This window comes from Melospiza melodia, chromosome 5, assembly GCF_035770615.1.
Source record: "Melospiza melodia melodia isolate bMelMel2 chromosome 5, bMelMel2.pri, whole genome shotgun sequence".
Classification (NCBI taxonomy): Eukaryota; Metazoa; Chordata; class Aves; order Passeriformes; family Passerellidae; genus Melospiza; species Melospiza melodia.
This window is the reverse complement of record NC_086198.1, coordinates 73,571,135-73,594,278: the sequence shown is the minus strand read 5'-3', so window position 1 is coordinate 73,594,278 and position 23,144 is coordinate 73,571,135. Positions and strand designations below refer to the sequence as shown.

General features: G+C 45.7%; 1 protein-coding gene across 8 annotated transcripts in view; it reads right to left on the bottom strand.

Moving 5' to 3' along the window:
- Window positions 1-17,777: 17,777 nt before the first annotated feature.
- The window catches only part of RBM47 (RNA binding motif protein 47), a 75,914-nt gene continuing 70,547 nt past the window's right edge, over window positions 17,778-23,144 (bottom strand). For all 8 annotated transcript variants that reach the window (XM_063157391.1, XM_063157390.1, XM_063157388.1 and 5 more), the window contains 2 exons: window positions 20,965-21,167; window positions 17,778-20,610 (listed from right to left, as the gene is read on the bottom strand). In XM_063157391.1, coding sequence (XP_063013461.1) covers window positions 20,365-20,610; window positions 20,965-21,167 — 449 coding nt within the window. In that variant the 3' untranslated portion in view covers window positions 17,778-20,364. The remainder of the gene's footprint in view (window positions 20,611-20,964; window positions 21,168-23,144) is intronic.

Below are 23,144 nucleotides of genomic sequence, written 5' to 3'. Positions count from 1 at the left end.
TGGTATCCCTGCTTCAGAGTAGAAGTCCATCTACTGAACATCCAGGAAATGCAAACTGAGATTAAAAAAGGGCATCTGCAATTTCAAGTTGGGTTTCTATTCTGCTTTCTGAAGACATTTATTTAAAAAGTGATCCACTACTACTTTTTAAGTAACCCATCTAAGATCATGGGTTTTTCTGGGGAGCAGGTATTGTTGTTTTTACCTCTGCCATTATCATGTTCTGTGTCTTGGCATTCACACAGCTACTCACAACAAATCTTTATCTCTATTTTAAAAGAACCTGAAACAGATTTTCATAGGTCATTATTTTTATTTATATCACCCTTCACTGAACAAGATTTTATAAATGGTGTTGAGAGTGCTGGAGAGACTGCACATCACAGTCTTTCCTACATTTCACTTTTATTTGAAGAAAACACTAGTTTTCTTCAAAAAGAAGTGAAATGATTAATTTCACTTGATTAATTTAAATGTGATGCCAGAGATGTCAAAAGAAGATTGGAGCAAAAGATCATATGCTTTTAAAAAATTACTTAAATTTAACCCAGATTATTGTAGGCAGAGTGTTTCACTGAATAGAATTATTAAACTGGATTCACTGGGTATTTGCTTTCTATGTGTCTGTCATCACTAACAGACAACTTGATTAATAGCAGTCTTAAATGCTGTATAATCACATCATACTCTGGTTTTGTTTGCTTTTGAATTCTCCATTAGCATGCTTAACAACAAGTTATCAGGAATTTTTTTGAGGCAATATAATATGAACAAATAAAGAATGATAGCATCATTAATGCACACATCTGCATTCTTCTGTTGTTAGTGTGCCATAGATAAGTCATAGATCTGGTTGTTTTATTCATTCTGTGTTTTCAGTTCTAGCTGAGCACTACCAAGCTGCTCAGGGCATTGCAGTGACAAGAGTGCCTTTTGTTAATGTTACATTGGAGCAAAAGCATACCCTAACAAGAAAGGTAATAGATGGTAAAGTCATCTGGAGCAGTCTCCAGCAGTCAGAAAAGACCTTTACAGAGAAAGCATTTGGCTAGAATGTGGAGTCCATGTTCAATGGGGATGGAAGTGTTGGTTTGACTTCCACAGAGCCACAATTGCTTAGGGGATGGTAGCAGACACAGCTGTGCTGCAAAATAATGCCACAGAATGTCAGCAAAATGAAGAAGAGGAAAGAGATGGGAAAAGCTAACTAAATATGGAGTGAAAAATGTAAATTACTGAGACTATTGATCAGCACCTGTGGGTTCACTAGAGCACATTCAGGCAGTGGGATAGCTCCTTTAGTTCTCCATGTGCCATTCACTGGGCAGCTGTGTACAGAGGTGGGCTGCTGGCAACCCTGGGGCTGCATCCCAGCAGGGGCTCTGCTGAGGGGTAAGGGGTGGCTGTCTCAGTCAAGGACAAGGTGCCAGCTTACCCCAAATCATGATGAGCTGTCCAAGCCTTCGCTAGCTTGATGGATTGGTGGGACCCTGAGGACCCACTGTCATCACCTCCTGGTAAAGCACATCTACTTCATCTCTCTGCTCAGTTCCCAAAAGTGTCTGGTGGCCTTCAGCAGGAAATTTGTAATTTCTATAGTCTGGAAGGTTGGCTTTCTCTGGGCTACTTGATGGCACTAAGTTCCTTCTGGCACCATGATTATTCAAATAATTTTCTGTCCAGCTCACCCATGTTCTCACAGGAAGTTGGTAGCTTCCTCCACAGGAGGCCTGACATGGCTCTTAGCTGTTATGGGTGTATTTTCTTGTCCTGCAGGTTGTGCCTACTTTTGATTAGCGTTTTAATATTCTAGGTGAATGCCAGCAAGACATTTGTGGTGAATTAAACTTCTGTTACTTTTATCTACTGTTTTTAACATAGCTGAAAACAGAATGGTGGTCATAAGGTAATCTCTTTCCTCATAGTCAAAGGATGAGAATTCATGAAAAACTTTATGAAAAAGGCTTACCATTAACATCCCAAACCCAAGGGTGAACTGGCTTCTTACTCCCTCACTCTGAAACAGTAGTGGAGTGCAAATGCTGCTCAGGTATGGGCAAAATTTAGTCACCTTCAGGTACAGCGTCTCAGCTCTGCTTTGGAATGCCATGCCCACTACCCTGCAGAGGCTGTTTGACCTGCAGCAAAGAGCATTCTCAACACCTTGGTTCAAAGTGGACTGGGCTGGATAAGTGGGTTATTTGGGACAGCACCCTTGAGCTGCATGAATCCTCAGCAGTGCTTCAAGCCAGCAAATTTTGTGTCTCTGGGAGCATTATGCTGGGGCCCTAGACTGCTGAGGCACCAGCAGCAATCCAGTCTGGGGGTCCTGCCCTCAGGGGAACAGTGGAGAGGTGAAGGGTGGTGGAAAGAATAAGTCCAGGGCCCAAGTGTCTGCTGTGAAAGTTCCTTCTGAGGAGGTAGTTCCTCATCTGAATCCTGAGACCTCTAGGGGTCATACAAGTACTGTTCTAGTTCCTGGGGTGCTTTGAGGCCAGGCTTGAAGGCAATTAAAAAAACCCCCACAAAAATAAACCAACAAAAAAAGTAGCTCTTAGCCCTGAGTGTGCTGTTTTCTCCAAGATGCAACAAGTGATGCAGCCTTGCTAGCACAGCTGCTCCTGTTAATCCTTTATTAAGGACTAAGTAAATGAAGGATTCTATCCTATGGGTAAGAGCAAAGATTGCTATCCTGAAAGGCTCCTTCGTTACTTCCTCAGAAGCCATGCTTTAATTTATAGTGTGATTCAGGGGCCAACACTCTTAGGAAGAGATCTGATTTGAGCTAGGCTCTTAGTCCTTGAAGCACTGCACGTTGGAGCTTTCATGAGCAGTGGAGGTTGATCCCTACACTTGGTCAGAATAGTCTGGTATATTGCTGGGACCAAGGGAAAATGCCTGCTGGAGACAATTGGAGCTATGTCAGGAGAAACCTGAGCCCTTGACCAGGCTGTGAAGGTAATTTTCTCCATAAGAGCCCTCACAAAGCTGTGCTTTGCATTGGTGGATAGAAAAGTGTGGCTAACACCCCAGAGCTTTGGCTGTCACTGAGCAGTGATTCATTGCATCAGTCTGTCTCTCCAACATTCCCCTTGCCAAGGAGGCCAGAGCTGGGCATGATTTTGGGACAGGACACAGCCAGGACAGCTGACCTACTGATCAAAGGGTATTTCATAACACAAGACATCTGCTCCTCTATAAGAGCTATGAGAAATAAGGAAAGGAGGGTGGTGGTAGGGAGGGGGTGAGGAATTTTTCTTCCATGGCAACTTCTGTGTGTTCTGAATCCCTACTCCCCAGGAAGAAGCTGGACATCATCTCCTGATGGAAAGTAGAGAACAAATCTTTTTGTTCCCTTTGCTTCCATGCTTTTTGTTCCCTTTGCTTTTGCTTTATTAATCTGCCTTTCTCCTTATCCATGAGGGGTTTTTCCCCACCTTATTTTCTCTCTCCCTCTTCTGCTGAGGAGGAGAATGGTAAGAGTGACTTAGTGGGTACCTGGTGTCCAGTGAGGGTCAACCCACCACACCAACTTAAACTTTTATTGTTGCATCAGGTTACCATCCTCTGGAGAATTCCTGAAGTGTAGAGACTGTGCAACTGCTCCTGAGAAGTGACAGATGTAATAAGACTGTGTTGGAGGTAATTTGGTCCAGCTCAAGAGACCCAGAGCACTTTAACTGCAGCCTGGGCCTGGTTTATGCTCCAACCTTCCCCCATGACGCTGTTCCCACTTTCCCTGCTGATGTGCTTTGTAGGTGGTGCTCTCAGCCCAGCCGGGCAGGTGGCTCCTCCTTCCCTCTGCATCCCAGGGGACTCACACCTGGAGCTCTCCTGCACATGGCAGAGGGGAGGAGGAGTGCTGCTCAGCAGGCAGAGTGGCTGCAGACACCACCAGGCTCTGTCATCAGTCCGGCTGTGCTTGCTGGCATGGTGATATGACCAGCCTGGGGGCAAGGACTTCATCTTGTGCAGCAGCAAAACATCAGCCACTGTTCACTCCCACTGTGCTGCTGCTGTGACAGCTACATTGCTCTTCTGTAACTTATCTTTTCTTTAAAAAACCTACAAACAGAAAAAAAATAGCTGGAACAAGAAGGTAAACGTTAATCAGACCTGTATCAATATTGTCTTAAATCCATGAAATACACAAAGCCTTCCCTATAGAGAAGGAACATGGCACAAATACTGATTTCAGAAATTCCTGACATCAGAAAAGCAATTAACTGAAAAAAGGAAACCTTGTGAGAATGCTGTGGGACCTAAAAATTGCAGGTTTTGCACACAGGTGATGGGGCTTTATCACAGACTGGAGAGAACCAGTGGGCAGATCTGCAGTGCTGTGGCATCTAGTTTTAATGAGATGCTTGTTTAAAGATGAGGCAGCAAAGTGTTATTATAGCTCTGGGCCATGGTCCTGCTGCTGCTTGTCTTACTGTGACTGAGGCTTGCTCTTGTGGCTTGCACATCAGCAAGCAACCCATGTTTCTTTTCTTTAGCAGGATGTATGAATAAATTGCTCTAGATGGGGGTGAATGCGAGACAGAACAGAAAGATGCTGGGTTTTTTTCATTGTCTGCTTCACTGTGTTTAGTGGGGGTGCTTAGCTAGGACACTCTGTATTGGTATTGACTTCCCAATTCCTTTTATTTAATGACTGTAGCTGTTTTTCCTTTCAAAATTAAGCATCTCTTGACAAGTTTAGAGATGGCATTTGTAGAAGCAGAGCATTGTGCTTGAGTAGCTGCTTTGGTTAAGTTCTGGATCCTGCTGAGGATCTTCATGCCCTGGTAGCAGGACCAGCACTTTGGAATTATCCCAAAAGTATGGCAGGCTTTCCTACAGCTCTGTAGTTCTCAGTGTTGACCCTTCAGGTGCACCCAGGCATTACTGATGAATAAACAAACACAGGCAATTTTTATTAAAGAGATGAAGATTTCTCTTAAAACAGATTAAATCTGTAGGGAAAGGGAATAGGGACTTCATTTAGTCCAGGAAGAGCTGTGGTGGGGAGCAGGTGTCGAACAAAGCAGAACTTCGTAAGAATTTTCTGACTTTTTACCTGGTACGTGAGCTTCCCTTCTTTTTATTGCTCCTGTGGCTCATGCTGTCTCACTCTAAGTAAGATCTCTCCAAAGAGCAGCTTTATCTATACCAGGTAATTCACCTAATTGCATGCTATTGAAAGAAAAGGGTTTTACTCTTGTAGGGAGCTAGAAGTTCCAAGGTTCATGGCAAAACTGAGAGAAAAAGTATCTTTTCAAGGAGCTATACAATCCCTTGTAGTTTGCTTTTGTTCTCTTAAATACTGTCCAGCAGCTCTGGATCCCATGTGGAATAAGTTTACTTTTATGACCTCAGTATACAACAAGTGGTGTTTTGCATACCTGTTCTGACACCAATGCTAATTCCTTTTCCTGCTCTTGGTGGATGTTGCACAGCCTAACTTCTGTCTTGCCTTCTTTGCTTTCAACCTTGCCGACTTAAATGCCAGAGGTTTATTACATGCTCTCTGTCTGAGTTAATTTTTTTGGCCTCTGAATCTACTAATTGCCATTTGTAAATTTTCCTGGTGGTAAAGGTCACAGAGATAAAGATTGGCCTCCATAGCTCAACCTCTTGGCACATCTCAGGTTATGAAAGGCGGTGTTGAAGTCTGCTGATTAAATTAATTACTCTTCTGAAATTTCATCATAAAGAAAAACTCTTTTGCCTTTGTAGTTCACTTCCATAAATTTTTTACATCGTATCTCAGAGCTGGGTTAGGAACCTCTTATTTTACTGGAGCACAATCAGATGGTAGAAAGAGTTTATGTTGGTCAAACATAAACCTGATCCTGAACTGGGTGTTGCATAGATGCCTTCCTCTGCTTCATAAGACTGGAAGGCATGCTGCTGATTTTGCTTTCCCTCTAAACTTTCTGCCTTTGCTAGGGACATCTCTGAGCTGGAAAAGCCTGAGAATAAAGCTGGAAAAACACCTGAGAATAAAACAAGAATGTTTTGGTCTCTAAAGGCACACAAACTAGCACTCAACATTCACTCTATCCCCTGCAGAAAACTCACCCATGAAAGTGTGTGCTTCTGAGCATAAGATGCACTTTCCAAAGTTATGCTTGAGTGCCAAGAGGGGATCTGGCGCCCTAAATTAACCTATTCCTATTTGAGGGAACCAAGAGCAGTGTAGTACCAGGATGTTGTCATAGAAAGCTGGTCTCTGGCTGTTCCTTACATCCAGCACTCCTGGTTAGCCCTTGCTCCCTTCACTGGAATGCCCTCTCCTGCTGCTCCTGACAGCCAGAGTCCAGCAGGGTGGGGACAGCTGAGTTAATACCAGGTCATGCAGAATAGCCCTTGATGTGAGCTGCTGGGGAGGGTGTGTAAAAGCAAATGCCCCTGTCCCTTCTGCAGGCTGTCCCCTCCTGCCTTCCTTTGCTGGGGTGGTTCTTCCTGTGCTTATTCACTGGGTACAGCATTGCAAAGCTGGCGTTGCAGCTCTTTGGAGCTGTTGGAGTATAGCTGATTGTGATGTGCCGACACTTTCTGAAGCTTAGCAAGCTCCCCAGAGCCACTGCAGCAGAGAAGGCAGAGGCAATCAACCCAGGGACTTCTCAAATACCTCCTTGCTGTACTCTGGTGTCCCTATGGACCAGCATTGCAGCATGGCCCTTCCTACCAAGATCACCTCCAAGGCAATTGCAGCAAAGCCATTGTGGTACCTCTGAAATATAGATTATAGTTTTTAAAATAAGCAATATAGTACACATGTGGCTATATAAATCACAAGGCAAGATATAATAATTGCATTTATAGAATTATAGAATGGTTTGGGTTGGAAAGGATCATCTAAGCCCCTGCCACAGGTAGAGGTACCTCCCACTAGACCAAGCTGCTCAAGTCCCTATCCAGCCTGGCCTTGAACATTTCCAGGGATGGGTCATTCACAATTTCTCTGGGCAACTTGTTTCTGTGCCTCACCACCCTCATAGGGAAGAATTTCTTCCTAACACCTAATTTAAATTAACCCTTTCTCAGTCCAAAGCCATTTCCCCCTTTCCAGTCACTACAAGCCCTTGTGCAAAGTCCCTCTACAGCTCTCTTGCTCCTCCAATTCCCAGTGCTGGACCCCAGCTCAGGCAGAGGGGCTGGGGCCAGAGTGCTGCAGCTGCCTGACCACCCCTGGCTGCTCTTCTCCATGCAAGTCCAAGCCTTTGGGGGTTTTGCAGAGCATTTGGAGAAGAAACATACCCTATAACATCTGTGTCCTCTTGTACTGGGGAAAAGCTGACTTCAGCTGTTTACAGGGTCTTTGCTGGATTATGTTTTTGCACAGAATTTATGAATACAATAATTAAATGTACTTTTGAAGCAGCTTTTCTGGCTCTTCACTGTAGTGAAAGTAAGGGCAGTTTTAGGAAAAAAAGGCCCTCCAATCAAGATCTAAAGGCAACATCCAAAAATATTCTTAAGATGCAATTGCCTTCTCTTTCCAGAACATCCAATCCTCATGTCACCTCCTTTTTTACAGAACATCCAATCCTCATGTCACCTCCTTTTTTACTTAGTCACTGCACTTCATTTTTCCAAAGCCCAACTTCACAGTTCCTCTGCTCTATCATTTCCCAGCTTGGAAATCATTTGCAGCATTTCCTTGATCTTGGATACGTGAGATTCCCAGCTGGAGCCAGACTTTGTTGGCCCTTGTGCACTGGACATAGTTGATACATTAGCAGTACTCTGCCCAGTCTGTCCATGACATCTGCTGCATTTCTGCCAGATGTCAGGCTATCTCCCTCACCAGAACAGTGTTTGGGCATGATCTGAACAGCCTGAGCACCTATGGCAGCCCCTGGCACTGAAGTTGCCACCTGCCTGCCAACACAAATTGCTTTCTGCAATATTGGGGCTGTTGTAAGCTTTATTTGCTCTTGTGGACTGTCTGCTGTTTCTCAATTTGAATTGCCTTGTGGAAAGTAGCTCTTTCATCCATAACTCCTTCCTTAAAATCAGTGATAGCAAATACCAACATGTTCAGAAATGCTCAAGATGAGATTTTCAAGGGCACATTCCTCTAAACTGAGTTTAGTGCCTCAAAAGCCAAGACAGAATGAGGGCTAAATCTTCAGAACTGCAGAGGAAATGCTGCTGGATGGGTAAGCATGTCAGAGTAACTACCACAGTCTCCAAAGGTGAATGTCCCTTCCCACCTTCCCAAAATGAAACATTATTCTCCTTCTATGTTTCAGGCCCAGGAAAGTCATGTATAGTTTAAATGGAAGTAATGACAGAAGGTAGAGGGAGTGTACTAAGTACCTGTGCAAAATGAAAAGGAACAATGTCTGGTTGAGCTTCCATCTGTTTTATTTGAGAGGGAGAGTACTTGTGTGTTGACAGTTGCTAAATAAACAGAAAACACATTCATCTGCAGAAATCCCCTGAGCTGGAACTGCCTGGAGGTAGAAGGGATGCTGGGGAACTGTAGATAAAATTGTCCTGTTCCTTCTCTTCTCTGGTTATTGACTTCTGACAGTGGTGGACACTAAATCTTGGGATAAATGGATCCTGCATCAGACTCAGCACAAATGCCCATAAATTCTAACTGTGCAGCTGCTAAAGAGATGGAAATACCTTCCTGGGGAGTTAATATTTTTCCTCCTGTGTTGTAAAAGGTGTGGAAGCAAATCCATCACTCCTGCTTCTTCTCCCCTATTCATCTTGGGCTATTCTGAAAAACAATCTTCTTTCTTAGCATTCCTTTCAGTAGCAAGCAAGTTGAGTAAATTCAAACTGCTTTGCAGTTTGGGCTCAGCAAATGTAGAAGTAGGAGTTCAAGGCAGTCACAGTTGTCTCTGTTCTGGCAGAGATCCCCCATAGTACACTGGACCAGAACAGCCATTGCATGAGGCTCCTTATAATGGCAATGTCCAACCAAAAATCAGAATTTCACACGAGCAGTTGCTTTGGCAACAGCCTGTTAGCAAGCTGTCATCTAGCAAGCTGCCAGGGGAGCTCTTCACCGAGTGGGGAGGTGTTGGCAGCTCGAGCCCATGGGAGCAGAAGTGATGGGTCAGGGCTGCAGCGCGGGGGCCGGTGCTGCGGCTGCCCAGTGCAGCACTGCTCACTCAATGTGTCTGTCCTGATTGGGATGCAGCTCAAGTGGATGCCTCTGAACAGCTTTTTGGCAGAAATTTCACAATGATTTGCCCAGCTTTATCATTTGTATCATAGTTCCTGTATCAGCTTATCCTTGTTATTGAGACTTTCATGTCAATTTAAATATATCTATTTCTAGCTTTCATCAGTTTGAGCCTCTTATGCCATCTGCTAGATGTCCAAAAGTTGCTTTCTTACTAGAAAATTGTGATCTGCTATATTTACTCTTCAATCAGATATTAGCTCATTTGGACTCATTTTTTGTCTTTGATCAATAGATCCTATAAGAGTCATCAAAAGCTTTTGTTCCTTCTGATCAAAGTGAAAAAGTAAAATGTAGAGAATCACCTCCATTTTCCTTAGCATTCCTCTGCTTTTTGAGAAGAGGAGCCTTATTCCTTGTCTATTTTCTCTCTTCTACGCCTTCTTAAGGTTCATCACTATTATATCTTATATTTTGGGTTGCCATTATCTTCTTGGATCAAGCAAAGCCCTAATTACATTGAATTTCTATATTAAAAACACTGGGTAGCAGCTCCTTAGCCTGCTCTGCCATTTCTGGAGTGAAATTGCTTCATAAAGCTGCCCTTTGTTTTCATTGTTGACCTCTTGCAGGTTTTTCCACTCTGCCCTCACTTTTTTGCTTCCCCCTTCTGATTTCATTAAAAGAGCAGCTTTCATCTTTTGTTTTGGGAGGTGTGTGTTTCCATGGGCACTCCTGTGCTGGCTCTTTTGTGCTGCTTTCCCATCAAACTCAACAACAGCAGAAAACTTACAAGGGACAAGACCTGAGACCTCTAAGCCCTGTCCAACCCTGTGACATTGTCCTGTGCATTACACCGAGGTTGTAATGTCAGACTGCAAGGAAAAGCATTCTGGAAGAGCACAGAGACAGAATTTTGTTGGATGATGAGTATACTTCCACCCCCTCTACTCATTTTGGGGCTTATTGTTTGGCCAATTAAGAAATAGCCAGGTAACAACTAATTAAAAAAAAAAAAAGGACTCCACTGGTAAGACTGGAATTGACAATGGGAAACCAGAAAAACTCTAAGAAAGCCTGTCAAGATTAATTTATAATAATGATTTTAAATTTATAAATTTATAACAATGCTTTTAAATTTAGAATCGAGGTATCAGAAAGCTGTTCTGAAACATCTTTTTGGCAGGCATGTTCTCTTTTTTCCCCAGCATAACATGTGGTGCTAGGATGTCTTAGTAATCTCTTCTTAAAGACTTGTCATGAAATACACAAAGTCAACGAGTTATGTGTATATAACACTGTTACATGTGATCCCTTATCTTATACAATCTGTTCCAGGGTGTTCCTAAGTTCTGCCAAAGTCAAATCCTGAAATGCTTCTTGGTAGGAATTTTCCATGGTTGTGGTAAGATGAGAAGCATGTAGCTGTGCGCAGGTGCAGTCTGATATGCCAGTCAAACCAGACCCACAGAGGAGGCCAGCTCATCCTTTGCTTTTCATTAATATTTTTGTCTGTTCCCTATTACAGGCCATGTAGCCTCTGTGGATCACAGCAGCCAGGCCAGGTCTCCCCACAGCTTTCCCTGTTTGCAGACATGAAAATCCAACCTCTCGGAGGGGAGCGGTGGTCGCGGCGTGTGTGAGCGCTGCCATCGCTCGGATGCTGACTCCATGGCAGGAGCAAGGGGAGCAGCAGCCTCTGGGCAGCGCCCACGTGTGAAAAGTTATTGGTGCTCAATCCTTCTCACTTGTGGCTGCTGCTGCCGCTGTGGTCCCTCCTAAGCCCTGGGGAGATGTGTAATGCCATTGTGCAAGCGGCGGGCGAGACAGCAGAAGAGATGAGAGAATTCTGGTGGAGTAAGTTGTCGGGGAATGGGGGCTGTGTTGGGCCCAAGAATTGTCCTAGCAATATACCTACTCACAAGAATAAATGGGAGCAGGAGAGCTGCCAGTTCATAAAAAAGGCTCGTAGCAGAAAATATTGGGCTGAGCACCAGAAGCAGTCTGACAGGCAGAGTCACAGTGCATTGCGGCGTTGCCCAATTTTATGTACAAGATGTTTTCTGTGCCAAAGGTGGGGCTTTCACACTGCTCTGCTGTGCCATGCTTACCTGCCAGGGCATTGCTTGGTGTGCTGCTGCTGCTGCTGTGCCCTCAGCATTGCCCTGTGGATGCAGGCAGGCTGAGACGGGAGCAGATGCTGGGCTGATCCTGCAGAACCCCCTTGGGCTGCGCAGCTCAGCCCTCTGCCTCCTGCAGTGGCTCCTGTGGGGACGCGGCACACGGCATCAGGGAGCTGAGCCTGGTTAAACACAAGCCCTCGCTCCTCCCCTTGGGTCCTGCAGCCGGTGGGAGCTGGGGCAGCCAGGCTGGGGCTGGCAGCAGCCATTCCCCGGGCTGGTCACAGGTACCTGGGCTGTGGGGCTCACCCACCACGGCTCTGGGCTGGACAAAGCTGAGCCAGCTCCAGTCTGGAAACCTGCATGTCATTCTCTCATAACCCCTGAGAAGGAAAGCCCTGCTCAGCCTGAATGGGTGTCCAGCTGGCAGGTCCCAGGAGATTGCAGCAGTGCCTTTGCAAAGGTACATTTCATCTTTAGCTGTTGTCACACTTGGGCCAACATTTCTATGGATTGAGCGGACTTCAACAAAAAGCTGTTTAAATAATATGATGATACTAAGGTTGTCCTAAAGAAGATGTTGGCATGTGTTAGCATGTGAGAGTGAAGCCAAACAAAAACCACCAAAAGTGAAAAGCCACAGTTCTCAGAAATCACACCACCCCAGGTGCTGAAGAAGACAATCTCCAGTGCCCAGCACTCTGACAGCTGCAATTGCACCCCTCAGTCATTTGAGGTCTGTTCTTTGTGCTAACAGGAAAATCAGAGCACACCCTCTGGACTGCACCAGGGCAAGCCATGGGCACAGTCTGCAGAGTTTCTTCAACATCTTCTGTCCCCATTAAGGTTTCCCCAGCCTGTGTCCTCATCTCAGCTGACAATGCTGACTAAACATTGCCTTGCCAAGGACTCATAACCTCACCTACTGTGTGTCTCGGGGGCCAAGACTGCCCTGGTCCCTTCATGCTGGTCCCTGGGGATGCTCCATTAGGAAGGAGTTGCTGAGCATACCCTGGCATCTCCACACATTCTTGGAGCATGCTCCTGATCCAGGGTGGTGGCAGACCTGTGCCTCTGGTTGGTCTGAACTGGATTTCCCTGTCACAGTATAGCAGAGTGTGCAGCTCCCCAAACACCCAGCTGTCATTTCAACAGTTCATGATATTCTGCAGATGAAGCAGAAGTTATAGTAATTGCTGCTGCTCTATCTCAAAACATAATTGGCTTTTGGGAAGTTGTTATTCATACTCTGGGTGCAAAAGGAAATGGTGGGCAATCCTCACCTGTGACGAGCTGACATGTCCCTAAATGCCACAGCCAGGGAGAAATAGTGAAGCTCACTGAGAGTTTTCAAGGTAAGAAAGAGTATTTGGTCACGAACAGATGCCCAGTCCCAGCCTTACCTATGTTAACCAATTCTGTAATATTTTTTTTCTCTCTTGTGAGCAAATAATTTATAGTAATTTAACAACAACCTCATGAAATTCACTTCCTTCTGTTGAAAAAAAAAAAAAAAGACAAGAAAAATAGGATTAAATATCTCAGTTTATCTTTCCACATAGGTCACATGGCCAAAGTTGATTGTAAAATGTTGAAATACTAGTTTGAGGTGTAGCCAGTGCCAAGTGTTGTACATTTCCGTGTTCTCCCTCCCCTCCTATCGCTCACAAAGATGTCACAGAAAGACAAGGAAGTTCATTTTCTCAGGAGGCAGATTTTTTTTTTAGTGTAAATTTAAAATATAATTTATTATGCTTAAATCTAATCCTTTTAGACCTTGTTGTTGTCCTAGTCCCAAATCCAAAAGGAGCAGACTGAAAAAAACTCGTAGAAGCCAAAGTGTGTAATGAAGTCACTGCATCTAAGAGTGTCTCAAACCCCCGATGAGCTGCCAGGAGTGGGCCCAGAAATGTGAGGTGAGACCCTCATGTGGCCTTCTGTGGAAAGAGCAGTGCAGGTCCCTGTGTTTTTGGGGCGTCTACAGACCCAGGCAGGGGCTCAGGCAAAGGCGAGCTGGCTGAACCTGGTGAACACCTGCCTGGCAGAACGCTGAGGAGATTGGGGGTTTGAATCAGCATTTGGGAATTTGGCTCCTAAGGGTCATGGGTGTGGAGGAGTTTGGGACTCAGAGACAGTACAGTGCCATACAAAATTGATTTTTCTTCCCAGCTACAAATTACAGCAGACTTCTATGACTTGTTTTTCCATGAGCAGCAGCTTATGTGTGCTATGGTGGGAGCAGCTTTGGTGCTTCAGTGCTCTGCCAAGCTCTCCTTAGCTGCCCCATTGCTGCCTGGATGCCAGCATTGCAGCTGCTGACTAGCATTGTGTCCCTCCGTGACCTGCACAAAGGCTGATGAGCCAAGGATCCATCTACTGCAGTGAAGCCAAGCTTTAAGGGAATTCTTGGCTTATCCACATGGCCAGAAAGCCTCCTGCAAGGGACAGCACCTGAAATGTCAAAGGCTCAAGGAGTTAAGGATGCCCTATGCACAGCCAACGCATGCATAAAAACTTTAATAAGTAATCCCTTGTCATTACATGCCCTTTGGAGTGACTGTAAGATACCTTGGTCCATAACCTATGGATTTGTTACAGGAGTGAGAATTGCTTATTGTAGTTATTGCTTCAAAGATTTGGAACAAAGGACCTGCTTTAAGGGTAGGCTGTTTTGCCTCTGACTGACTTAAGTGCACTTTTCTCTCTGCTGGTTAGCTTGAGGTCACTTCTGTGGGTTGTGTAGGCTGTTTGCAGGGGTTTATTTCATGCTTCATGAAGATCTTTGGGCTTACCTGTGGCTTCCTGCTTCTCACCAGTGCACAGATTGCAGGCAGTGGCTGAGCCAATGATGAGCTTCTGTGACATGGCAAAAACATGCAAGGATGGGCTCAAAGTGCAACCTGACTGGCAGAAATTATGTGTGTGTGTTTGGAAAGAGGTGAAAAAAAAAAAAGAACGCAAGCATATTTTTCTTCACAGTAGAAGTATGATGGTGTCAGCCAAAACATGAAAAGTCACCCAGCTTCCTCCAGGGCAGCCACCACCCCACAAACCAGCTGTGTGCAGAAGCACAGGAACAGTCAGGGTGAGCACCAGGTTAGTGATGGTGTGTCTCCAAATGCCCTGGGGAAAGGTGGCTGTGGGGAGCCCTGGTCAGAGGAGGTGAAGCCCCAGGCCCCACTGTGGAGCAGAGTTTTAACTTTCACAAACTGTTAGGTGGAGATGACTGACAACTGACACAGCCTAGACAAAGACATCTGACACTATGTTGGGAAGCCACAGGCATGTGGTACCTGTGGGACAAAGCTAAGCGTGCCAGAGCATTTTTCCCTGTAAAATTTTTTGGTGCAGGCAGTCCTTGACTGGTCATCTCCCACATGCAGGATTTACAGTTTTGCCTGAATCAGGACTGTGAGACCGAACTTCTGTCTTCTTTGATTAGCAACCAAGTGCACTCCAGTTCTTGTCTTCTGGCTGGAGGGAAAAAAAAAAAATTCTGATCTAATTCATCAGCTTGACAGAAAATGTTTCATGTGGAAGTACTCCTACAGTTCCAAATTTCTGAAACTTACTGTTGTCTCTTTCCGTTTTGAACAATCATAATTGCATGGCACAGTCTGTCTTTGTGCCAAAAGGGAGGGACTTGGTGCCACAGAACTACTTTTTTTTTTTACTCCCTAGCTTGCAGCTTCTCCCTGCAACACCATCCTGACCATTTTGCTACCAGGCAGGACTTGGCTCTAAAACTCAGTCAAGTGTGATTCAGCATTTAATTGACACACTGGAGCATAAAACCTGAATATTACTGGCTTTTAGATGCACAGCAGAGGTATTTTCTCTTGTTACAATGTAGGTCCTGGGTTTATTTATTTTACAGGTCAGCATGATGAGCCAGTTTTGTGGCTGATTGGCATCCAGGGAGCAGAGAGTCCTGTAAGTGCTCAGGACTCATTCAGACCAGAAGGGTTAGGGTTGTAACCCCAGCCACAGAGAAGGAGATGAAGTACTGCATCTACCTTTTGGTATGTATGAAAAATGCATTTTACATGTACTCTGAGTGTTTTTATAGATGAGATGTCGCCATATCAGAGTGACACACTTGGATTTCTTCTAAATCTGCTCGTGTAATAGTTGTGTCACAGTTGTGCTACTGGATGGTGTTTCCTGAAGAAAGCCAAAGCTGGTTTTTAGCATGGTTTTTAGGATGATACCAGCCAGGGAAGAGCACATCTGTCCTTCAAGACCATGAAGAAAGACATTCAAAAAGGGAACGGGATCACCTTGATCCTAGCATTCTGAGTTGTCACAGTGCCCAAGGCCTCAGCAGAGCTCCTGACATTCCCAAGGCAGCAAGGTCATCTTGAAAGCACAATTGCATTTCTCTGGCATTGTTTATGTTAATATCCTGAGAATGACTTGCATATTTCAACCTTACGACGAGTTAATAATTAATTAAGATCTTACAAAACTGAAGACAGAAACCAGGAGTCTAAAAAAATAAAGAAATAATCTTGTAAAGTGTATGTTTAGAAAAAGTTGTGTAGATTAATTTTCTTGGGTAGCTTGGGTAAAGGGAAAAAGAAAAGAGCAGAAACATTTCAGTGTGGCAGAGTTCATCTCATTTGGAAAACATTGCTTTTTGTGAAGGTCATGCCTCATGTTTAAACTATAAAGGACCGGGGTTTGCTGGTGGTTTCTTTCTCATCCAAGTGAATTATTGAATCATTGAGGCAGGAAAATACCTTTGAAATCATCAAGTCCTGCTAACCTAGCACTGCCATGATCACTAATAAACCATGTCCCCAGGTGCCACATCCATATACTGTTAACACTTCCAGGGAATGGTGATTCCGCCACTTCCTTGGGCAGCCTTTCCAATGCTTAACCACCCTTTCAGTGAAGAAGTTTTTCCTAATGTCCAATCTAAATCTCACCTGGCACATCTTCAGGCCATTTCCCCCTGCCCTGTCACTTGTTACTTGGAGGAAGAGAACACCCCCTCCTTTTGGGCAGTTGTAGAGAGTGATCAGGTCTCCCCTGAGTCTCCTTTTCGTCAGGTTAAACATCCCCAGCTCCCTCAGGTGCTCCCCATAAGCCTTGTGCTCCAGACCCTTCCCCAGCTCAGTTGCCCTTCTCTGGACACCCTCCAGCCCTTCAATGAGCTTCCTGTGGTGAGGGGTCCAGAACTGGATGCAGGATTTGAGATGTGTCAGTGTTGGGTACTGGGGGAACAATCACTGCCCTGGTCCTGCTGGCCACACTGTTGCTGACACAGGCCAGGATGCCATTGGCTCCTTGGCCACACACTGGCTCATGGTCAGCTGCCTGTGGACCAGCACTCCCAGCTCCTTTTCCTCTGGGCAGCTTTCCAGCCACTCTGCCCCAGCCTGCAGCACTGCCTGGGCTTGCTGTGACCCCAGTGCAGGACCTGGCAGGGGCCTTGTTGAACTTCATAGTGCTGCCCTTGGCTCATTGATCCAGACTGTGCAGGTCCTTCTGCAGAGCCTTTGGCCCTCCAGCAGATCAACACTCCCACCTGACTTGGTGTCACCTGTGAACTGACTGATGGGCACTCAGTCTCTTTGTTCAGGTCATCAACAAGGACATTTAACAGGACTGGCCCCAGTACTGAGTCCCGGAGAACAGTGCTCTTGGCTGGCTGTCAGCTGGATGTAACTCCATCCATGGGTGTAACTCTGGGCTTGGCCAGTCAGTCAGTTTTTTACCTAGAGAACGGTGTGCTCCCTCATGCCATGGGAAGCCAATTTCTCCAGGAGAATATTGTGAGAGACTGTGTCAAAGGCTTTACTAAAATAAGGTTAGACAACTTCCACAGCCTTTGCCTCACCAACTAAGTGGGTCACTCCTGATAGTTCCCTTTGGAAGGTTTCTCCTTCCACTCCTTCTTGTAGATTGTTGTCAGATTTGATATCTTCCAGCAACTGGCACCTCTCTGGTTAGCCAGGACTAGTGCCTCAGACTTCTCCACAGACTTGGTATTTGCAGCAAATTTTCTCCAGGTATATTTACACTAAGGAAACAGCCAGGGAGTCTAGAACACTGCAGATGAGGTGCAGCTTAGCTTTCTGTGTGTTTGAAGCATGGAGCATGCTGAAATGAAAAGGATGAACCAGTTCCCAGTGCTCCTGCTTGGCAGTGAGGATATACAAGGAGATACAGGAATTTGTGCATGGGGTGGATGGAAAGCACAGAGAGATATTAGCTGCAGCTCCATCCACATCTAGGCACTGACTCTAAACTGCATACAAGAAGAGATTTTGGTTGTTCAGAGGATGCTGGAAGAATGGAGAGATGCCCACTGAGCACGCTGGGAAGGTCACTGTCCTCTGCAGGTGGTGGGACAGAGGAGTCAGTGGGACAGTTCATCTCCCCTCCCTGCAGGAGCCTGCAGGGATGCTGGCTGCAGTGCCCTGCTTCCCTCCTGCCCTAAAACCCTCTTCCCAGCTTGGAGGGGAGCACAGCCTTGCCAGAGTGGGAGGTTGCAATGAAGTAACAGTCTCTGTTTTTAAAGAATGCTTTATTCACTACATCCTAGAAATGTACCATAAATGGAGCAAGAACTAAATAAACTCAGAGGCTTCTGACAATACAGAGAAGAGAGATACAATAAAATATCTAAAATATCAGCTCTTTTGAGAATAAGGCACACTAGTTTTGTTTTTTTTTTTAAATATATATACTTTTTTTCTTAGAATAGTTTGTTCTTAACCTAAAGATGTTCACATTTCAAGTTATTAGACTTACCTCAGTAGTAGTGTACATGAAATGGTTTAGAAGTAAATGTCAAGACAGGCATGGGCAGGAGGCTCAGCATGACCTGGCTGCCTGCATGCCTGGGTCCTGCCTCCATCCCCGGGTGCTGCCTGCTGCTACCCAGGCATGGGCAGCACCCGCTGCTGGCTGGGGACACCTCACGGTTTTCCCTCATTGGCTCCTTTCTCTTCCTGCCATCTCTGTGAGCAGCGGGCCCCTTGTCCTGTTGGCAGGGAGAGGATCAGTGGGAAGGGAGCCCTCACCCTTCCTCTCTCCTCTGGGGGTCAGCCATGGCGTGGGGCTGGAAGGGCCAGCCGAGCCCAGACCACTGGAGTGCCTGTGCTGGCCCCAGGGCTGTTTGTGCACGGCCCAAGGACCCACGCTGGCGTTCAGGGTTGAGCCATGCAAGACCTTAGACTGGAGGAGGCAGTGCTGGACTCTGGCTGGGGGCTTGGCCCTTGGGCTTTGCCCAGATCTCCTCCTCTCTCACCCTGCACAAGGGCAGGACCTTGGGGCTGAGGTCTGGCTGTGCTTTCAGGTGTGCAGGTACAGACAATAAAAGTTTCCTGGGAAGGGGCGTGGAGGGGCAGAGTCCAACCTAATGGGTAACCTCACAGTGCTTTTACTAATGGGTTGGCAGGGTCAAGGGGAGCTCAGATTGTCTGAGCAAGAGCACCTAAAATACAACTGCTCAATTTTGAGGCAAGCAAAAGCAGTGTACTAAAAAGGTCACTTAATTGAGCTCAATGTGGTCTGGAAGTGGTTCAGTTGTCAAAATATGGCCAATGTGAAACTCCTTTGGTATGTACTTATACCTCAAAAAGTAAAGGAACATTGTTTACTGATTCCCTGCTTCTCACCTTTTGTCACCAGACTTGTGTTTGTAGAGCTGATGCACTTCATACAAAGGGCAAGATATTTTTTACCATTTTACTCTATTTTACATTCACTGTACTACTAAATAAAAACCTTTAAACAGGCCACAAAACACTGCAAGAATATATTTACTTCTTAATAAAACAAACTTTTTTATAACATTGCAATAAAAGGTTTTTGTTTTGTGGCAAACCACATACCATGTAAATTTGCAACATAAAATGACTTTAAAATGAATATTAAAAGATATTTACAAGCTCAATGTCTTAAAATCATTGGGTCTAATCACTCCCACCCCTGATGTGCATGTACAACTCCAGTTGTGGAGAAGGGGAATTAAGAGTGGAAGGGAGGCTGGGAGGGAGGCTAGCCCTGTTTCACTAATTCCAGTATCACTACCACCCCTAGTACCTTTGGAATTTCTCATGGAGCATGATGGAGCAACGAGTAAGTAATGCTGCACATCCTCTTGGCGAGAGCGTGGCTACTCTTGCTAACAGCAACACAAAGTGTTCTCAGTCACTACAACATATACTTCAAAGAATAAAATGAAGAGCATTGAGAAGAAGCCTTGGCTTTATACTGGATGAAGATCTAAGTCAAGACACCTCGCGTGAAACGCCAGCTACTTGCTTCTGTACGTGCTGCAACTACAAGTAGCTTCAATAAATAGAAAATCCAGTTGCTAAGGAAAACCTGGAGCCTTTCTTTAGCTGAAAACAAGCCTGCAAATCACACTGTGAAGAGGTATGTGTGAGGAGGCTTTTTTCTTTTCTCTTTCTTCCAAACAGGCAATATTAGTTACTTGTGATTTCAAATGAGAATGAGCAGATTGTATTAATGCCAGCAAAAAATGCAGAGGTCTTGCACATTTTTCAAATTGCACTTTCCAGTATAATTTTTAAATAAGATACTTGTTGTTTTCTTCTTAAAAAACAAAAAACAAAACAAAACACTAAGGTATGTATTTAAATATTGAATATACTCTTCAAAATATATTGTTAAAACTTTCCCTAGCTGCTCAGGTGTGCTTTTTAATATATAGCTGATATATTATTAAAGGCACTACAAAATAGACATCTCTGGAGTGCAGAAATTACTAAAAAAAACCTTCATACCACAAATATATTGAAAATATAACTGCTAAAAAAAAAAAAAGACCCTATGCAACCCTACTGCAGTGCATATAAATGCATGTCAGTGGTGGGCTGGATGCACCGAGGTCCTTTGGAAATGTATGAATACAGGCATGTTAAATTTTTAAAAATAGCCTAAAAAAGTTAGTGAAAACTTCAAGCATAGAAAATATTTCAAACACGTTTTTCTATGACATTCTTCACTTTCTGCATTGTTTTACCAAGCCCAAATGTTTACTCTTTCGCGGACAGTTCTTTCTTCATAAATAGTAAAGTGTTCCTTCAGTGTGTGTTTCCCCAGCGCCCTCCTCCGCCGACAGTGTCAGTACGTGGGGTAGACGTCGTGGATGGGCACCTGGATGGCGGCGGCCGGGAATGCCGGCGGGATGTAGCCGGCGTAGCCCCCGTAGGCGGCGGCGGCGGCGGCCGCGTTCTTCTGTAGCGTGGCTATTGTGGCCGTGGCCGCCGCGGGCGCCGCGAAGGGCACGTAACTTGTCCCGTAAATGCCGGCGGCAGGGATGCGCTGCACGCCGGGAGTCATGGTGTACACCGGTGTGATGGGGCGGCCCTGCAGGGAAAGAAAGGGAACAGACCTCGCAAAATGCGCTTTGTTGTGACACCCCACTTCCGTGAATGGCAAAGCCTCAGAAGGGAAGGGGGTGATGGAGAGGGTAGGCAGTGCGTGCCCTGTTGATTGAGAGTTTATGCTGCCAGGGGAGGCTGCTCCCCCCTCACGGTTTGGGTCCCCCACAGCGGGGAAAGCAACAGCCCAATGTGCAGATGTCTGACAGGTGAGATGGACTTCAGGGCTCTTGGGCACTGTGACACCCTCAAGAGCCTGTCCTGAATGGAGCAGGGCAAGAGAGCAGGCTTTCCCCCCACCCAGGATGCATGGGAAGCGGGATTTCTGTGCTGAGCTCACCTGGAAGGGAGGAGGTGTTGACACAGCTGGTATTACAGCTGCGGCTGCGGCCGCTGCGGCAGCTGCTGCACTAGCTGGGTCCTGCTGGACAGCTATGGGGTTGATGATGTGCTCAACAGTGTGGATTTTGCCATCTTCCATCATCTTGGCTGGTGGTGCGGCCTGAAACATGGAGTACTGGGCACCAATGGCAGGGATGGCCACTAGGAGAGACCAGACATATCAGATACACTGGGAAAGAGTTTCCAGGACCTCCTGTCAAAGACTCTCCCCCGCAGCTGTGCCAACTCTCCAGCTGTGATCCTGTGCTGCTCTCAGCAGGGCAGGTAGCCTTTTGTGCAGGCAGGGGACCTGGGGCATCTCTTCCCTCCCATGCATGGGAGCACCATAGCTGATGCACAGTGACAGGCTCAGTGCTGCTTGGTCCAGCATTGTCCCCCATGCTCCTGCCATGAGTATCCTAGGGCCAGTCCTCCTGGGGAGTGGGAGCTGTGACCCAAATTTACACAACCCCTTCTGACCACTGCTGTCCTTCTTTCTGGCTGAGAGTGGCCTGATCACAGGCAGTAAGAGTGTGTAATGTCCCAGTGAGTCCCTGCTCCAGCTGTTGACATCAAGGAATATGTAGCTGCCATAGGAAGAGCTGCTCCAGGACAGAAAGTTGTGGTTTCTACTGCAGAAGTTACAGGCAGCAATGGGTCTGCTTTACATGCCATCCTTTGGCCAACCCTGTGAAAATATCAGCTCTGTTACCAGCATTTCCCAGGACTAGCTTGGCTAAATATGTTTTATGCCATCTGTTTGCTACTGGAGTGCTGTGTCCAGTTCTGGAGCCCCCAATATAAGAAGGATGCGAACTTGTTGGAGCAGGTTCAGAAGATGTTAAACAAGAGGGAGCACCTCTGCTGTTAAGTCAAACTGGGAGAGTTGGGGTTGTTTAGCCTGGAGAAAAGATGTCTTCAGGATAAAGACCTCTGCTGGAGCTTTTCAGTACTTCAAGGGGTCCTACAAGAAAGACTTTATGGTAAGGCCTGTAGTGATAGGACAAGGGGTAACAGGGTTAAACTGAAAAAGGGTTGGGCATAAGAAAGAAATACTCTATAATGAAGGTGACGAGACACTGGACTGGTTGTCCAGAGAAGTTTTGTGTGGCTCGTTATTGGAAGTGTTCAAGTTCAGGTTGGATGGGCCTTTGAGCAACCTGATCTAGTTTAAGACATCTCTGCCCATGACAGGGACATTAGATTAGATGATCTTTAAAGTCCCTTCCAATGGAAACCATTCTATGGTGCTGTGATTTCCATCATTGCCTCATATTGCACACTTCAGCATTCAGCTTGTTAGCTTTTTAGCAGTAAGGCTATTCACAAGGAAAACAAAGAAATCCATAAATAATGGATGATGGACTAAGAGATGGCGTTGGCATTTATGGGAGGTGCAGCCACTAAGCCAGAAATGAAGCCAAATATGTACACAGGTTTATTTCTGTGCAATGGAACTTTGCAATGTTGAAGTGTGCAGTTATGCCTGGTGGAAGGAGGTGACAGAAAGCATTACTCTTGCTCTGATGCTGGAGACTGCAACAAGGAAGCTGCTCAGATATCTTTCAGGCAGAAATGTGCTCTCCACCAGTGGACTACCACTGTTTCCTCAAGCAGAGACCCCAAACACATGAGGTTTTCCAGTTCTCCTTTTACACAGAGTCCACCTGGTCAGGTCAAACCGGTTTTGTCTCTGGTTTAAATATCCTGGATAATTTCTCACCGAGGCAAAGAGCTCACATGCTCCATTCTGCAATAACTTCTGGCAGAAAAACCGTAGCAGGTATCTGGGGTACTGGGGTGACCTCCCAGGAGTATTCCAACTATTTGCAGAGAAATGAGCTTTAAGGTTGGTCTAAACAGTAGGCAGGAAACTGTGCAGTCAGTACATTTCTACTCCTCTGCTCTGGTAATGTGCTTTCAAAGTCATACCCTCTTAATAACAGAGGTAACTCTTGTGTGAGGTACCTCTTATTAGATCAGCTGATGTGACTGGGGAAAACAGACTGCTGCTGTGCTCAGAGGCTGTGCTGGAACCATACAACAGGGGAAGGTCTAATAAAAAACCCTGAATCTCAACATCTTCAAGTGTAGAGACACTTTGGCTTGAGCTTCAAGCTTTTGTCTGGCAGTCAAATG